The following is a 16020-nucleotide window of genomic DNA, read 5'->3' on the forward strand; positions in this document are numbered from 1 at the left end:
TATTTATTTTTCTGCAGCATCACAGCTTTATACGCGAGCAAGGACATTTTTTAAAAGGTGACGCTGATGCTCAAGGATTTTTAAAACCGAAGGCTGAAGCTGTAAGCTCAGCTCATCTGTTGTCACCACGGTATCCTCTTTTAATGCTCTATTAAAAAAACATTCTCATAAAATGGGGTTTTAATTTTTGCTTGTTTTATTGCATTATTTTATCCATTGTCTCCTGCATTAACTCTTTTTATTGCTCTGCATGTATTTTCATTTTTTATATCTGTGTTTTTTTTTACAAGTGCCTTATAAGTAAAGTTTGTTATTGTTTTTATCGCTTGCTTTAAAAGAACACAGATTAAACTCTAAGACCGCGGCTGGCCACAAACTGCTGAGGTAACAAACTGCCAACACAGAATCAGGAAATGAGGCAACTTGGCTCCTTCACTTTACTGCTTCGTAGATAGCCCTCAGTTGAAAACACAGAGCCCTTTGCTCAGACATATCAGTTGAACGCTGGCCTGCATCCACTGCTCTGACCGCTCATGGTATGTAAATCACTCAAAACAGGGAAGTTTTAACTTGGAGTGTGTCGAGTGCAGGTGATATTTCTGTTCCTGTTGGATGTATATGTAAAATAGATGGCGAAAAGCAGGAAATGAGCGTAGTGCATGTTCCTGATCTGACCGTCTCTGGCTGAGCCAATGAGACTTTGATTGAGGCAACAGGTAGTTAATGTGTAACAGGGCAGAGGTGCAACCTTCAGCAGACATTTGTTTAGCTCTTATGACTCGGTCACAAGAAGCACAGGAAGCAGAGGAGAACAGGGCTTCGTGGACAGTGTGGTTTCAGTGTGTGAAGCTGAATTGTTTTGTTTGTTGGGACTAAGACACAAAGCTGCGATGGTGAGTGTTGAAATCATTTTTTTTGCTTTCCATGTTACATATTGTTCTCAAACAGATTCAGTCTTGATATCATGTGAAATAATTCTGTAGAGGTGTATATGACATTATTATAAACTTGGTTTACTGTGTTAGAACAGTACTGAAGGTTCTCATGTGACGCAGGCCTCGTTAAACTGACTGCGCTGTTTCCTGTTAACACAAATATAGGAAGTGAGGTTTGGTCATGAAGAATTGTGATAACAGTTTACATTTGGCTGGCAGACTGCGACTGGAGTTTGCCTGGTTGTAAATGTTTTGGAGATAGTGACTCATGGAACTGAAACGGACCCTTACTCCACTTTTTCACAGGCTGACACGGACTCTCAGTCAGCGGCCACTGGCTCGACTGCCAAGCTCGACCAAGTGCAAGGTCAGGTGAACGAGGTTAAAGTTATCCTGAAAGACAACATCAACAAAGTGCTGGAGAGGGGGGACAGATTAGATGATCTGATCGGGAAGACCGACGGCCTGCAGGCGTCTGTAAGTATTCCATCATGCATGATGAGCTCGCTGTGCTTCTGTCTGTGGAGGTGGGGTGACTCCTTTAAAAGAGCTGACAGGTCTAATGAGAAGTCACTTTTTGGATTAAGATTCTATATTTACATGTGATAAACCTCTAAAATACCAAACGTTGTTTGAGATTGAATCAGTGGTTTTCAACCTTGTCTAGTTGGGGTCCCTTATGCTCCTGATGTCCGAGTTAATGAAAGAGAGAGAGGTTTTCATTTCATGAAGAGGTTAAGATGAAAAGATGAGTTAGAGTCTAAAATAGGAAGACAAACGTGAAGCAGAACTTCAGAACAAAACCTCGAGCTGGGAACCAGACACACAAACTACCAAAGTAAAGTAGTTCAAACCGGCTCCACCTCAAGCAGCTACAACTGTACAACGTTGATCTAAAGCATTCATCTGTTACTGCAATAGAAGAGTATTTTATGCATGTATATATTTGTGCACTAAATATTAGATACTAATTCACACACAAGTATATATGTATGAGTACTTTTACCTTTGATTCTTCAAGTAGGTTTTATTGCAAAAACATCTGTAATTGGACTGAAATCATATTTTATATGTTTTATTATGGTACAGTGTATTTTTGCATTGTAAATTTGTACTTTCTCCACTTCTCTATTTTTATTATTCTCTATATGTTCTCCACTACTGTCAAACAAAGTGTACAGCTGAGACTGATAAGTAAAACAAATCTTGCTTACAAACCAACAAACTAATGAGCACGAGGGTGAAACCTCCTTGGTGGAGGTTATAAAGTTTATCCACGCTCTATTATATGTTTTGGGGAATCAAGGAAACCATGACTTTGCAGTTCTAATTCGTCTTTTACGAACAAGCATTCCCGTTCATAAAAAACGAATTAGAACTCTGGTCCTGTAAATTTGTTGGACGCATAACAAACAGCTAAAAACCAAAAAGCCCAAAATGTATTCTGCAGATGCATCATCTTTTCCCATCATCATTATACTACTTATCTTTTGTAGTAGTACACTAGTAAACAGACTCATTGGTGAAATCGTATTAGTTCTTGTTTTCGTGAAGACTTGAGAACTTTCGCAACCACAAGTATTTTACTACATTTGTTTTTTTCTCTTTCCAGGCCGACTCATTCCAGAGAACATCCACACGTGTGGCCAGGAAATACTGGTGGAAAAACATTAAACTGATGATTATAATCGGCGTCATTGTGCTGATCATAATTATCCTCATCATCCTCTTTGCCACTAAGGTTATATAAATCTTTACAGGCTCAGGACTGAAAACAATGACGTTAGTGGCTAAAGTTCACTTATACAGCCGACATTTATTGAGTAATTTTGAATTTGTTTTCTCAATAGTGATCGTCTCAGCTCAAACAAGGACGCGTTTTATATTTCATGATCAAAGTGTATCTCTGCAAAATCTTCAGATGTAAAGATTAAATTCAGACTAACAGAGTTCAAATTGTAATGAAGTTTGCTGAAATATTTCCTTTAACACTCCAAGTCCTTAACATATGAGCCATATTAGTAATTCACACAGGACCATAAATCCAAATAAGTGTTTATTATTTTTATTTTTCACATTTCTTTTTGTCCAAGACACTGTGTATATATATATACTGTATGTTTATGACTGTCAAACTGTAATAAATGTATTATATAACTGATGCCTATGATAAACATAACATAATAGCATAACAATGCATCTCTGCTGCCACTGTATGTGAATATATGTGTGATCTGCTCCGACCAATCTAAAGTTTCAGTTATGGGATAAATCAAGCAATTCACAAATAGCAATTGACAACATTAAATACAAAAGCAAAAAGGAACGAGGAACTGCTCAAACTTTGCAGCAAACTAAATGAATGCAAAACATGAAAATCCAAAACTTTTAAGATACAACAAATACTCTGGTAAATATATAGAGGAAATGTAATGTAGGTCATAGTGTTCTTCATTTACTTTCTTACAATCAGCTAAGTGACCTTTGCTGGATACCATCATCTCTTTGGCCAATGCTCCGCCAGTGCACTGCAGACTTTCATCACTCTGAGACCTATGGAAAACAAACAGAAACAAATTAGCCATAGACAAACAAGAGACAGGTAAAATTACAATAAAGTAGGAATCCCCCTTGTTTATAAAGTCCAGTGTAAAAAAAAACAATAAGAAAAAACAAACTGAGAACAATTATTTTAACATTTTACAGTTTAAAAAAAAGTTAGTCCATAAGCTAGAAATCCTGAAGTGCAATAAATTGAAGAAGTCAAAGCCAAAAGTACTAAATGGAAGAAACCTTCGACTGGTCAAAAATACACATTAAAGACAGCATTACATGCAAATTACTGGAGATGTAGTGACACTTAGTGCTTCTTCTCATTTTACAAAAGCTTATAAGAGGAAAATTTGTTACAGGAAAATTGAGAAAAGAGGAGTCTTTTCCATCGCTGTCAGTAAAAAAAAAAAACAGAACAATACATGTACACAAAGTAAAGCACTTTATCCCCCAACACAGAAGAGTCCAAATACGAACCAGGATTTAGCTCATGGACTACAGGCTACAAGAGCTAAATAAAGAAACAAGCATTTTAGATAAAGATTAGAAATGCATATATTAACAATAGGAACTGGAAAGTCCAGAGAATGCTGTACGTATCCTTTGAAAAGCAAATAGTTATTTTTTTCATATTTATAAATCATTACTTGTGGGGGAGTAAGGGCCTGTAAAAAATGACAATTACATGTGTATATTTTTACTTTTACATTACATACAGTTGCAAAGAAATTAAAAATGGAAAGAAAGATGACAAAGCTGGACGTGTCCCATATTGTTTAGTTTAGAAATGCTGATACAGGATGTTGTAAGACCATACCAAATGGCAGCAATCGAGAGCGTATGCTTCTCGTACCCAGTCCGCATTGAGCGGGCCCTGAGAGTATCTGGGAGTCAGCTCATGGCCTGCAAGGAAGCTCCGCTGGCAGGTACAAACAAGGTATGTCAGAGTTAGGAGACAACATTCTTCCTTTTGTTTCCTTGCACATCCTTAACTTTGGCATCCATTTACTGTAGTAGCAGTACTTTACCTGTTAACTTTACAGTTTAAAAAAAAAGAACGAAGGTGCAAAAGAGGCAGCAGAAGGCCGGCTGATAAAATAATCGCCACAGAGTGTAGCCTCTATGTTACCACTACTGTAAAGCACTTGAGGGTGCTGAGAAAAAGAAATTTATAAGAGCAAATTATTCATAATGTTACCAAACAGCAAAGTAAATATAACTACTTTAAAATTAAATGAAATGGTATATCTTTGTTGTTGCATACCTACTTGACGATGAGGGGTTTCCCCACTAATATGGCTTGTAACTGTTGGTGTGACCGACGCGCCGTGGCGACTTGCCATATCCACCAGATTGATCTGCAGAAAAACTGCATTTTAGACATTTCAAAAGTGACAGAAGATAAATGGGAAAGCTGACATGAAAGTGAGGCTGATCAGGTGGCGCCGCAGGCTCGTCTACTCACTGTCGTAGTCACCATATCCATAGTAGTTGTTGTAACCAGAGTAATCACATCCACCATATCCTCCATACCCTTGATTACCGTAACCGTAGTTGCCATAATTTCCATAGCCTTGATTCCAGTAGTTGCCATAACCCTGGTTCCAGTTTTGATTGGGACCTGATTAAATAGAATTAAATAGAATTAATGACACATTTCACTGAAGCTTGCATTTACCCCTTGTACAAAAACCTGTGATTAAGTTGCAGTGTTGCTAGGGTTGGTTCCATTTTATCAATTCTGAATCCTTCTTGATTCGCATTAAGCTGAGCTGTGATCATTAGGAAATAACTCATTTATTACATTAATTCTCAGTAAAGCAGGCATTGTACCAGACTCCTGTGATCTTACATTTTACATTTAGGGCATTTAGCAGATGCTTTTGTCCAAAGCGACTTACAAGAAGTACATTTTAGTGTACATCTTATAAGTACATCATACCAATTGTCACGAGATCTCAGATACAAACGCCTGCAATGAGTTTCTTCCCAAGGCTAAAAGGACTCAGAGTAGACTTGATGCTCTTTTGAAAGGAGTCAGTTGAGATGTTTACCGATCTGCTGTTTACTGATCTGCTGAGAACGCCTCCAGGGCTACTTTAAGTGGAGATGTCTCAAGCAACTAACTGGTGGGAAGGACCAGGGTACGCCCAGAGAATGATGGGAGAGATAATATATCTTTTCTGACCTGGGAACACCTTTGGGATGTCTGGACTCCTCTGCTTCACCTGCTAATACGTGACCTGACCCCAGATAAGCGACAGAAGATGGACAGACGGATGGATCATTGTCATTTGCACTAATGAAGCCAGCCTGATTAATTCACAAAACCGATAGTTCCAGCTTGAAAATGTTGTTTGTTTTGGTTAATGATGACACTGATTTTTCCAAAAACTACCCGATCCAAATAAGTGCGCTCCTAATTTAAATATGAGAAGTAAATAAGCTCAAAGTATTTAATTGATGAGTAAGAAGTGGAACTCTCTCTTATTCAACAAGCTGCAGTCAGATGAACTTTCCTCTAGACGAGTCTCCACTCTGCTGAAGCACAAACACAAAGTTCACTGGTCATGGTAACGTCCCCATGAAAGACAATAACGTCTTTTATAGATAAAACAATCCTTTATTCGTCCCGCAAAGGGGAAGTTAGCAGACACCAAGTGTATTTATTATATAGTTTTGTTTGGGAGCATTCACTGTTGGATGTGGTGTACGTTTTGTCCTTACACGTAACACACTGCATGTATTCTCCACTCACCACCACCTCTTCCTCGCGACCTGGAGGAGTATCCACCTCTGCCTCCCCAGTACTGCTGCTGCTGGTACTGCTCTTTAGACATCGCCACCTTTATCTCACACTAGAATAAAAAAACAATTCATTTACATATACATGTGACAAGGGATCAAGGGTTTGGTGTAAAAATCGCAAAATTAATTTAAAAAAATGTTAAACTGAGAGAAATAGGGGCCTGTACCTTACTTAATCCAATGTTGTGGTACTTTTTCTCCATGATCAACTTAACCGGTTCCTCCTCTTTGAACGTGATGAAGCAGAAGCCTCTCCTTTTGTTTGTTTTGTTCTCCATGGGAAGTTCAATTGACTCCACCTTTATATTACCATTAAGTGTATAAAAATAATATTCAGTAGTTTGTGTTTACAAAGGGAGGCAATTAGAAGGTCATTTGCGATTCACTGTGGCTTTGATAAATGTATAAACAAGTCAGGAGTTATGCAGACCCAATAAAAACATATTGAGATAATGGATAAAATAATATAATCCTCATGAGTCACAGCAACAGCAACAGCTATAAACTAAAACTGTAAATGTAAAAAGACAAGCACCTCTCCGAAGGCATCAAAGTACTCTCTGACTTTCTCTTCAGGAGTGTCCGGAGAGAGGCCGCCGACAAAGATCTTCTTCACAGGCTCTTTGCTCTTCATGGCCTTGGCTTTTTTGGGGTCGATGACTTTCCCGTTGAGTTTATGTTCCTTCTGTGAGACGACCTTCACGACAAATGAATCAAATGACACAAAAACTGTTTTTAGGTGTTATTCCTAACTTCTCATACGTGATGGATTATATTAAGGTCATCTGAGCCCAATTGATGAATGATAAATTAAATCTGGCATTCATTTTTTTTTTAATTATTTCTTTAAATTCAATGTTAGAAAATTGTAAAGCAATGGGAATCACAGTCTTTCAGACATGCACTGAACTCTGGACATTCTCCTACGTGAGAACGCAAATGTCGCAAATTCACAATTTGAATTGCTGAACAAATCAGAGATGGCGGCAAAGGTTGTGCCTCATTTTGTGTCTCGTGTCTTACTGTTACGTTCAAATGAGAGCTCAGCATTTGATGGCAGAAAAAAAAAATGTATTACACTCATAGCAGATATTATTATCAGGTTCACTGGTATATCCTGCTGTTTCTTTCCAATGTTTTTTATTTATATCAAAACTACTGTTGATATTTGCTTTAGTTTAGCAAAACCAAAAAGATGCGTGTTACTTAAGGTTACTTGGATGAGGAAACACGGTCACAGCTTGAGACACAGGTTATTAAGGATTCTGGAAATACTTTCAGGACAATAGTTATTGTTTTAAAATGATCTCTGAGGCCTTATGTAAACTGCCTTATGTAAACTGCCTTGCGATAATGTATGTTATGATTTGGCGCTATACAAATAATATTGAATGCTTAGCAGTTCCACTGCAACGGAGTACTGTTTGCGTAGTGATGTAAAGTGCCTTTGTTTACAAATGTATTCTGCTCCAGCATGAGCCATAGTCATAAACCAGACTTGAAGAATGTTGGCACAATTGGGTTCGGACTTCCCCTTTCACATATGAACAATGCACTGAGGTGAGAGGTGGCACCGCAGGCGGAGAACAAGATGTAACATATTTATTCCACCGTGGATTTCACATGTTTTTGTTTACAGCGCAGGTCTTTTGCTGAGCTCATTCAGATATTCTCCAGGGAGCTGGCAGGAGGAACTCTGTTGCCGCTCACTTGGACATTTGCATCTGAAGCTGAAAAGCTGAAAAGAAGAACAGGAAGCAGATGGTGTGGAACCCACAGACCAGCCCTGATCTCAGCATCACTGGAGTCAGTCAGGTACACATCAGGAGACACTGAGCTGGACCAACCCATCAGAACTGTGGCAAGCAGATCAACACTGACAAACTGTGAGATTGTTGTTTTTTGACTGCACTTTGTAATATGTAAACTAACTCATAAAAACACGTGTGTGTCGTATCTTTGAAAGCATCCTCGCTTTTCTCTCAGAGCCTGAATGTAAACACAGGGCTGTACCTTATCAACACTCTCTGGTTCTTTGAACAGCACAAAGCCGAAACCTCTCGAGCGCCCTGTCATGGGGTCCAGCTTCAGGGTGCAGTCCACGACCTCCCCGAACTTTGAGAAGTAATCTTTCAGGTCCTTCTTGGTCGTGTCCCAGCTGAGCCCCCCGACGAACATCTTCCTGTGGGGGGAGGCAGACATGACAGCTCAGATAACGGACCGTGTCTACAGGCGCTGCACCTGTTACTAGTTTATTACACAGCTATGGTGTCTGCGCTGTTCGCAGTAAAGCGTTGGACCGTGGGGCCTGAGGTGGACCCGTGTCACAGTACCCTTCATCCTCCTCGTTCTTGCTGGCGTCGATTCTGGATCCCTCGGCCTCGCCCCCCATCAGGCCGCTGTCCCCGGCCGCGGACATCGGGTCGTCGCTGTTCGCCTCTCCGTCCTCCTCCATTCTCATCAGGGTCGTGTCGTCGCTGAATTCATAGTCATCCGACATGTTTGGGTTCCTGACTAATAAACGACACCGTCGCTACACTGCGTCACTGGGTCTGCGTCGAAATTCCCAACGAAAGCTGAGTTTACGAGCTAACGATAGCGAGAGGCTAAGCTAGCTGGTATGATAAACACGCTAACCAGAGCAAGCTAGCAGGTTTGACTAAGTGAAGCGCTCTGCAGTGCTGCTCTAAATTGAGTCTAGATTCGTGTCATTGAGAAAAGATCAGTTGTCACTCGCTGCAAATTTGAAGATTAATTTTTTTATAGACGAATTTTTTAATCGTTGCCTCGCTCTTCTTCGGCGGCAGTTATTTGCGGCTGATTTGCAGCAGCAAAGGCACATTGCTGCCCCCTACATGTCATGTGTAGAACACCACCAATTTAAACCTAAACCTGGGCTACAATGAAGCTACACACCTAGGATTGGTTTGTCTTAATCTGGTGTAATTGAACCTAACCTTGTTTATCCTGGATAAACATGTGTGATGAAGGTGACCCACTTAAATCTGGGTTAGTCTTTCTACATCAGAAGGATCACCTTCCAGCGCCACCTGCTGTTAGGTAACGGTATGTGTCTAACAGAGCATGGGTCTGGTTTCTCATGTCCAACATTTCTAAAGTCATTTATATGTTTTTGATTCAAGAAATTCAGCTGCTTGATTTTATTGTGCTAGCAAAAAAAACTAACTGCAAAACATCTGAGAAGAGATATGAAACAACAGTTGAGAAAGTGAACTCCGGGAACAGAGAATTAACAATATGGTTACAGCCAACCTATTTAAAATCATAATCCTGTTTGTATGAAAAATGAAATTACACCACCTTATCCAGTTTTATTAATTTGTCTATATAGCTATTTTGCTTTTTGTATTCTGTTGTTAATTGCCTATCTATCTGTATAAATACACTGATTGCAATTTCACCTGAGTTAAACTCCCATGTTGTACACGTACATGTCAAATAATGCTGATTCTGATGAGAACAAACTGCATTACATTATGTTGACAGGTGTTCTTATTGTTTTTGCTCCAGCCCCACTCAAATCAACAGCAGTTCAGATCATACAGTTGAATTTTGAAGTCTTAAACACACTTTCATCACAAAATTAACATAATGTTCACAAAGCGAGAGTCTATAGCGGATAAGACTTATTGCTTTGAGCTAGGTGTTCCCAATATACTGATAACAGAGAGTATATCATCCATCACTTGCCAAATAAGAATAATAGCAGGCTGTATAGTTGTGTATACATGTACTCACCTCCTGTTGGAGGAAAGTAACTCACTGTATTTCAGAATGATTTAATATGTCTGTCCTCCTGTAAAGTACTCCTTCCACTTCCCCTTACCCTGCACCTCTTGTTTTTTTATTTACAACTTTCCACATTGGCTTGTACACAATAATCATAGGTTTATATGTATTTATCTCTCCTGAGCTTGGTTGTTCTTATTGTTGTTCTGATCTGTGTCAATCTCCCGTTGTGGTATAATAAAAGGATATTAATGAAAAATAATATATATTCAGGGAAAACTATATAGAGAAACAAATATGGTCAGAGTTTCTGTGAATGAATGAATTAACAAAATTTTTATAATCAGAACAAGATGTATTGTTGATGTAAGTAATTGTCAATAGTGTGCAACACAAATGTGAACACAACAGGAGCTGTTTTATAACATGTAAATAACCTTATGGAAATCATAGCATGACTGGCTGATACGCAAATACATGTAATGAGACCTCTTCTCTTGAAGAACATAATTTGATTGTCACCAGTGCAAAATTCACACAAACACCAAAAAGGTCAAACAAGCTTTTTTCAGGGAACATATTTATGCCTGAATATAATGTATTCTAGATCCCTTTTCAGTCTGATGTTGTTATTAATCATTATTCCAATCACTCATCTTTCTCTCTTATTACATATTCAATGCAATCCAATACAATTGAAGTAAATGGTGACCACTTCAAATGTAGAAACATGGTGTCACGACATTTCAAGTCGATTTTGAATGTCGGGGCTTAAGGACATTTGGATGACACCACAGGAGCAGTAGTTTATATAGCGGTCCCCAGTTACTTCAGTCGTATTGGACTTGGCTGCAACGATGCTACCCCTGAAACTCCAGAAGTGTTTTCTGGACTCAAACACTTAACCAACCCCTTCATCGGCATAGTGGCGAGTAGATAATGAGTGAATTTCCATTTCTGGTTCAACTATCCCTTCAGTGGCATTTCTCAAACAGGTATCTTGTTGCATTCAAGGCCACTTGACTTTAGAAGCAGAGGTTAATTATATTCAATTATTAAAAACACCCTTTTTGACAGGGAAGCTCCCTTGAATCCTCCAACCCTGTCCTCATCTTCTGTGTGTTACCACTGCATCCATGTGGAACCTCCGAACGACCCTTTACTCCCGAGCACTAGGTGGCGGTAATGTTTCTCCGTGGTTGTCGCTGAAGCGGGCAGTGAGCGCCGCCCCCCTCCGGGCTGGAGGCTGAACCGACACCTGAACATGTGGGCAGCTCTCCGCTCCGACGGCCGCGTCACAGCTCCAGCTGCCAGGTGATGGAAACAACAGCGCCCAGGCACCAACTCAAGTGTCCCGCTTGTCTTCTCTGAGGCCTCCGCCGTCCCCCTCCGGCTCCCCTGCCCGGCTCTGCTGCACAGCCACAGCCGGTCCGACTCCCGCACCGCACCGCTGCTAATTCAGCTAACGTTAGCAAGCGGCTAACCAGCTGCTGCAGGCTGCCCCTAAAAATGGCCACTGTTCAAATTCCTGCTGGGACCAGTGCACTCTTGCTGGATATTGAAGGCACCACCACACCCATCACTTTTGTTAAGGTTCGTTGTGTTCCTCGGAGTTGTTGTTTTCGGGGTGAATCGCATAATCATGTAACAAGCTAATTATGAAGCTAGTACCTAATTAGGTTTCCTCCGCCATGCTAACACCCGGCTGTCTTTTCTGAAATGCTTCTTTAGCAAAAAAAAAAAAAAAAAAGCCTTCTTAAGATAAGCCAAATGTGAAAGGAACACATTAATAAGCAAGTAAAGGAATGAATACGTTCATCAACTGAAATTTTAGAATGGTATAGAAGGTCCTGAATAGTTCTAAAGCATAAATATCTGCATTTTGAAGTTTCTAAAGTTTAATATTATCTCAGGACATGTCATATGTTGGCAAAATGATAAATATCTTGCTTTCAAATGTGACTCTATCAATGATGATCAGTGAATAAGTGAAAGTAAGTCCATATTGTCTTGCAATCTTGCAGAAAAATAATAATGTAGTTGTGGATGGGGGAATCTGATTTGACAGAGAGCGTTTTCACATGCACTGTAAATAGGAACACACTTCAATTTTGAGTTGGGCTGCACCAAACGATTCTTTTCATCATCACTTAATCGTTAAAGTCCACAGCTTTGCAGATCTGAAGATGCCTTAAAAGAATAAATAAATAAAGCCCCGGTGTCTATTGAAAAGCCAAGGTGGTCTAAAACTAGATGTAAAGTACAGAATCCTTAAATACTCATCTATCTATGTGGATGGAACATAATTGCACCTTTCAACTGGTTTTTCAGTTGCTGACTGTTTCTTTCTCAAAACTAAGATTGCAGGCAGTAATGACACATCAGCTCCATGCAACATAATACTGTTTAGGAAACCTGGATTATAATGTAAAGTAATTGTAGCCCTCTTCCATGTAGATGGTTAGAAGAGTCTTAAAGGCTTATGAAAATGGTTTACAGAGCAACCGTTTGTGTTGTTAATCAACCTTCTGGGATATTTCTCCAGGGAAAAGAGAACTAAAAGGGGATTTTCATGAATAAATAAATATGAACCAGTACACTCTGTGAGTACGGAGGCTCTGATAACACACCTAATGAACTGTCTTTGTAATTTTCAGGACATCTTATTTCCATACATCAGGGAGCATCTTGAGGATCACCTGTCGACTCACTGGGAAGAAGACGAGTGCAAACAAGATGTTCATCTCCTAAAAAAACAGGTAACGGCGTGAGGAGTTTCCATGTGGGATTCCCCACTGACAGAATCAAGAGCAAGTTTTACTTTCATCTGAGGTCTTTGAAGGTTGTGACTTATTTCTGCATGTGTACGTATGTCGGCATGTTATGAGTAAAGAATAGAGACTTTGACCCTTCCATTATATGTCAAATACAATTCTTTGAATCTGATGTGCTAAAGCCGAAAATATGGGGATGTGAGGTGCAGGACCCTGCAAATAGTTAAAATTTAAAATGATCAAATTGCTGTAACTACTTCAGGCACTATCGGACCTGTATATTAAAAAATCTGTGGTTTTCTTTGGTGTTATAAATGTTAATACCCCTGATGGGAAGCTCCTGCCTCAGGACACACTACTGAACTACTAATACCTGAAATTACATCCATAAATACCTTAATTGAATGCATGTTTAACAAAAAGCCTGACTGTTGTGGCAGATTGAAGAAGACATGAAACAGAACCGGGCGTGTCCTGTCCACGCCGTGGACCAGACGGTTCACACAGATGAGGAGAAGGCCATTAGAGAAGTGGTGGATAATGTACTGTGGCAGATGGCGGCAGACAGGAAGTCGACAGCACTCAAACAACTACAAGGTCACATGTGGAGGTCGGCGTATGCTTCAGGGAGAATCAAAGGCGAGTAAGTACACTGATCATTTTCCTCACTTCAAAATGTATATAGTTGTACAGGTGATCTGTAATGAGTCGGTGAGGTCAAAGCGAATATTGTATGTACCCAAATATACTTACTCCATCAACCAGGACTATTCTCACAACATCCAGTACCATCGTTATCACATTAAAAACTGAGACGTTGGAAAACATGAAGACACACACGTCATGAGAAGTGATTGTGTCCCATACAGAGAATGTTACATTTTCCATCAAGCTCAAGCTGAGCCTACTTCACTTGTCCCACTAACGGTTGATGAAATTGATCAAATCCTCACAGATGACAAACTTATACAGTTAGCAGAATGAAAAATGATTGAGATGAATCACAATAATATTTTCCTGTACATTATACATGAGACCGTCAGCTTTGTTAAGCTTTTTAAAAGATATAAAAAGCTGTTTTTTCTGACGCTGGGCTTGTTGCCAACAGGATCTATCAGGATGTAATTCCATCCATCAAAAGATGGAAAGGACAGGGCCTTAAAATCTACATATACTCCTCTGGAAGCGTGGAGGCTCAGAAACTTCTGTTCGGATACTCTGTCGAAGGAGATGTTTTAGACGTAAGTACACAACGATGGTTTACATTTTATGTCTCGGAACTTTGTCTTGATTGGTTAGAAGCAGCTGTAAAATGCTGCTAATGTCATATTTATATGTTGTGGCTAATGCGATGTTTGCTTTTGAATGTTTGCAGTTATTTGATGGTCACTTTGACACCAGTATAGGAGCTAAAGTGGAAGTCAAAAGCTACGAGAGAATTGCAGAGAAAATTGGCTGCCAACCGGAGGAAATCACATTCTTGACAGACGTCACTCGAGGTAAGTGTATCACATGTTGTGCTGAGGATAAGTGTCAGAGTTGAGGTTTTCATGTTGCCTGATCATGGTCGAGGAGGAGAAACACCTTCTTTAACCGTTTGAAAGACTTTGCTATAATCAGGTTTTTATCACAGATTTCTCAAACAACAGCTTGCCTCCTCTGCTTGTAAACAAACAGCTGGTGTGTTTGTGTGAGAACAAGGTCAGCAACACCATTGGTAGTCGAAACCAAATGCTGTTTGATTTCTACCAGAAGAGGGCCAAAGTCACAGGTCTGTTTCTCTCCGACCAGACTTAAACACAACCCGGACTTTTCAAAATGAAACAGGACCTGTCCAAAAGTCTCTGTCTTTTGGGCTTGAAAACTGAAGTAGTGTTGTCTCCATGTGTACACGCAGCTAAATTGATTAGTTTTAAATTGTATCTTAGCTTTTGATCAGTGGAGGAGGGTGAAATCTCTGGAAGGACTGTATCACATCACTAAACAAACAAAACAGTGACCCATGTATAAAAAACACTCCCCACAGCACATCGTCCTGCAGTATGGCTTTGTCATTGTGGAATTAAAGTCTGGATCACATTTTGGATTCACCGTAATTAAGTTACTTATGGATTTGTCATTGCAGAGGCCAAAGCAGCTGAAGAAGCTGGGGTGAACGTGTTGGTGGTGCTGAGAGCTGGAAACATAGAGCTGACCGACGACGAGCGGGCCCACTACAATCTCATCACATCCTTTAACCAGCTTGAACTGATGGGTAGAGTTTAACGCAGAGGAAGACGAGGAGAACTCCTCTGACGTCGTGTCATAATGACCTTTTCCTTCTCCTCTTTGCCCCCCACCCCTCCCAACAAACCACCTTTTTTTGCAACCCTGTTGTTTTTTTATGTTTGGTCAATGTAGACCGCTCCAGAGGTGAAGCGGATGCTGCTGGAGTTCCAGTTAGCCATCAGTAGGGCTAATGAAGTCCATCTTCTCAGTTCAGGATGCCTTTCACATCAGTGGAAACATACACAGGGTGTAATAGGAGCTGAATTGGAAAGTCACTCACATTGGACCTTTGCATTGACTGGGAAGTCGACAGAAAGCTGTAGATATGACATGTGAGATTACCCTTCCTTTTTACCTTTTTAGATGAACTGTATTTGATCGCCACTCCTGAACGTCATCAGTGTTGATCGAAACGTCCAAACTGTGCGTGTGCAAGCAAGCATATTGTATTTTGTCACCATTTTGTATACATTGTCCACTTGTTTCCTCCCTCCACATGTACATGAGTTGCACATGTATGATGTTGTATCCAGTAATCAACCTGTAATGTTGTAGAAAGTAGAACAGTATACATGTAGATGCACCCAGCAGAGGTGCTGCCAAGAGAGAATTCTCATTTCAAAAGTGTTGGAATGTCTGAATGTGTCTATTTAAACGTGCCATCGTAGTTCATATATTATGTGGGTTTCTGGAGTTACCTAAAATTGCTAAATCTCTAATTTATGTGTGAAACATCATTGTTATTGTTCAGGAAAATTACTTCCAATAAAAATGCTGTGTCTCACACAGAAGCCAGTCTCCTCACTCAGTTTAAATGTGCAGTTAAGTCTAAAAAATGCTACGGCTGTAATTCACATGGTTGTTTATTAAAATACTTCATGTGAAAGGCTCAAAGGGCACGTTCACAAACTATAAAACAAGTTTCTCACTCT

At 39.9% G+C, this 16020-nt stretch overlaps 3 protein-coding genes across 11 annotated transcripts; 2 read left to right on the forward strand and 1 right to left on the reverse strand.

The window, feature by feature from the left end:
- The first annotated feature begins 399 nt into the window (after positions 1-399).
- On the forward strand, positions 400-3096 carry LOC109626262 (vesicle-associated membrane protein 8). 2 transcript variants are annotated; one of them, XM_020082033.2, is made up of 3 exons: positions 400-536; positions 1242-1412; positions 2548-3096. In XM_020082033.2, the coding sequence occupies exons 1-3, from the start codon at positions 534-536 to the stop codon at positions 2683-2685; spliced, it is 312 nt and encodes a 103-aa protein (XP_019937592.1). In that variant the 5' UTR covers positions 400-533; the 3' UTR covers positions 2686-3096. The 2 variants fall into 2 exon arrangements, with proteins under 2 accessions (XP_019937592.1, XP_019937591.1); XM_020082032.2 differs by having other exon boundaries at positions 435-893.
- On the reverse strand, positions 2979-9146 carry LOC109626258 (heterogeneous nuclear ribonucleoprotein D0-like). Of its 8 annotated transcripts, none has more exons than XR_011239119.1 (9): positions 8630-9146; positions 8310-8478; positions 6832-6993; positions 6464-6595; positions 6247-6346; positions 4954-5109; positions 4757-4846; positions 4342-4407; positions 2979-3488 (listed from the first exon to the last, which is right to left on the reverse strand). XR_011239119.1 is itself a non-coding variant. In XM_020082027.2 (8 exons), the coding sequence occupies exons 1-7, from the start codon at positions 8794-8796 to the stop codon at positions 4779-4781; spliced, it is 954 nt and encodes a 317-aa protein (XP_019937586.1). In that variant the 5' UTR covers positions 8797-9146; the 3' UTR covers positions 2979-3488; positions 4757-4778. The 8 variants fall into 8 exon arrangements, 4 of the variants coding, with proteins under 4 accessions (XP_019937586.1, XP_019937585.1, XP_019937584.1 ...); XR_002202523.2 differs by having other exon boundaries at positions 4306-4407; XR_002202522.2 differs by having other exon boundaries at positions 4753-4846.
- Positions 9147-11274: 2128 nt separating this feature from the next.
- On the forward strand, positions 11275-15879 carry enoph1 (enolase-phosphatase 1). Its single transcript, XM_020082028.2, has 6 exons — positions 11275-11639; positions 12704-12805; positions 13261-13463; positions 13929-14061; positions 14196-14319; positions 14946-15879. The coding sequence occupies exons 1-6, from the start codon at positions 11556-11558 to the stop codon at positions 15083-15085; spliced, it is 786 nt and encodes a 261-aa protein (XP_019937587.1). The 5' UTR covers positions 11275-11555; the 3' UTR covers positions 15086-15879.
- The last annotated feature ends 141 nt before the right edge of the window (positions 15880-16020 follow it).

Source organism: Paralichthys olivaceus, chromosome 18 (genome assembly GCF_024713975.1).
Source record: "Paralichthys olivaceus isolate ysfri-2021 chromosome 18, ASM2471397v2, whole genome shotgun sequence".
NCBI lineage: Eukaryota > Metazoa > Chordata > Actinopteri > Pleuronectiformes > Paralichthyidae > Paralichthys > Paralichthys olivaceus.

Excerpts from the sequence above, each read along its gene's own strand:
- LOC109626262 (XM_020082033.2), top strand. Across the intron at positions 1,413-2,547 it reads CCGACGGCCTGCAGGCGTCT|GCCGACTCATTCCAGAGAAC; the intron begins GTAAGTATTCCA and ends TTCTCTTTCCAG.
- LOC109626258 (XM_020082027.2), bottom strand. The coding sequence starts at position 8,796 with ATGTCGGATGACTATGAATTCAGCGACGACACGACCCTGATGAGAATG. Across the intron at positions 5,110-6,246 it reads GTCGCGAGGAAGAGGTGGTG|GTCCCAATCAAAACTGGAAC; the intron begins GTGAGTGGAGAA and ends CTATTTAATCAG. Across the intron at positions 4,847-4,953 it reads TGGATATGGTGACTACGACA|ATCAATCTGGTGGATATGGC; the intron begins GTGAGTAGACGA and ends GTTTTTCTGCAG.
- enoph1 (XM_020082028.2), top strand. The coding sequence starts at position 11,556 with ATGGCCACTGTTCAAATTCCTGCTGGGACCAGTGCACTCTTGCTGGAT. Across the intron at positions 11,640-12,703 it reads CACCCATCACTTTTGTTAAG|GACATCTTATTTCCATACAT; the intron begins GTTCGTTGTGTT and ends TGTAATTTTCAG. Across the intron at positions 12,806-13,260 it reads TTCATCTCCTAAAAAAACAG|ATTGAAGAAGACATGAAACA; the intron begins GTAACGGCGTGA and ends CTGTTGTGGCAG.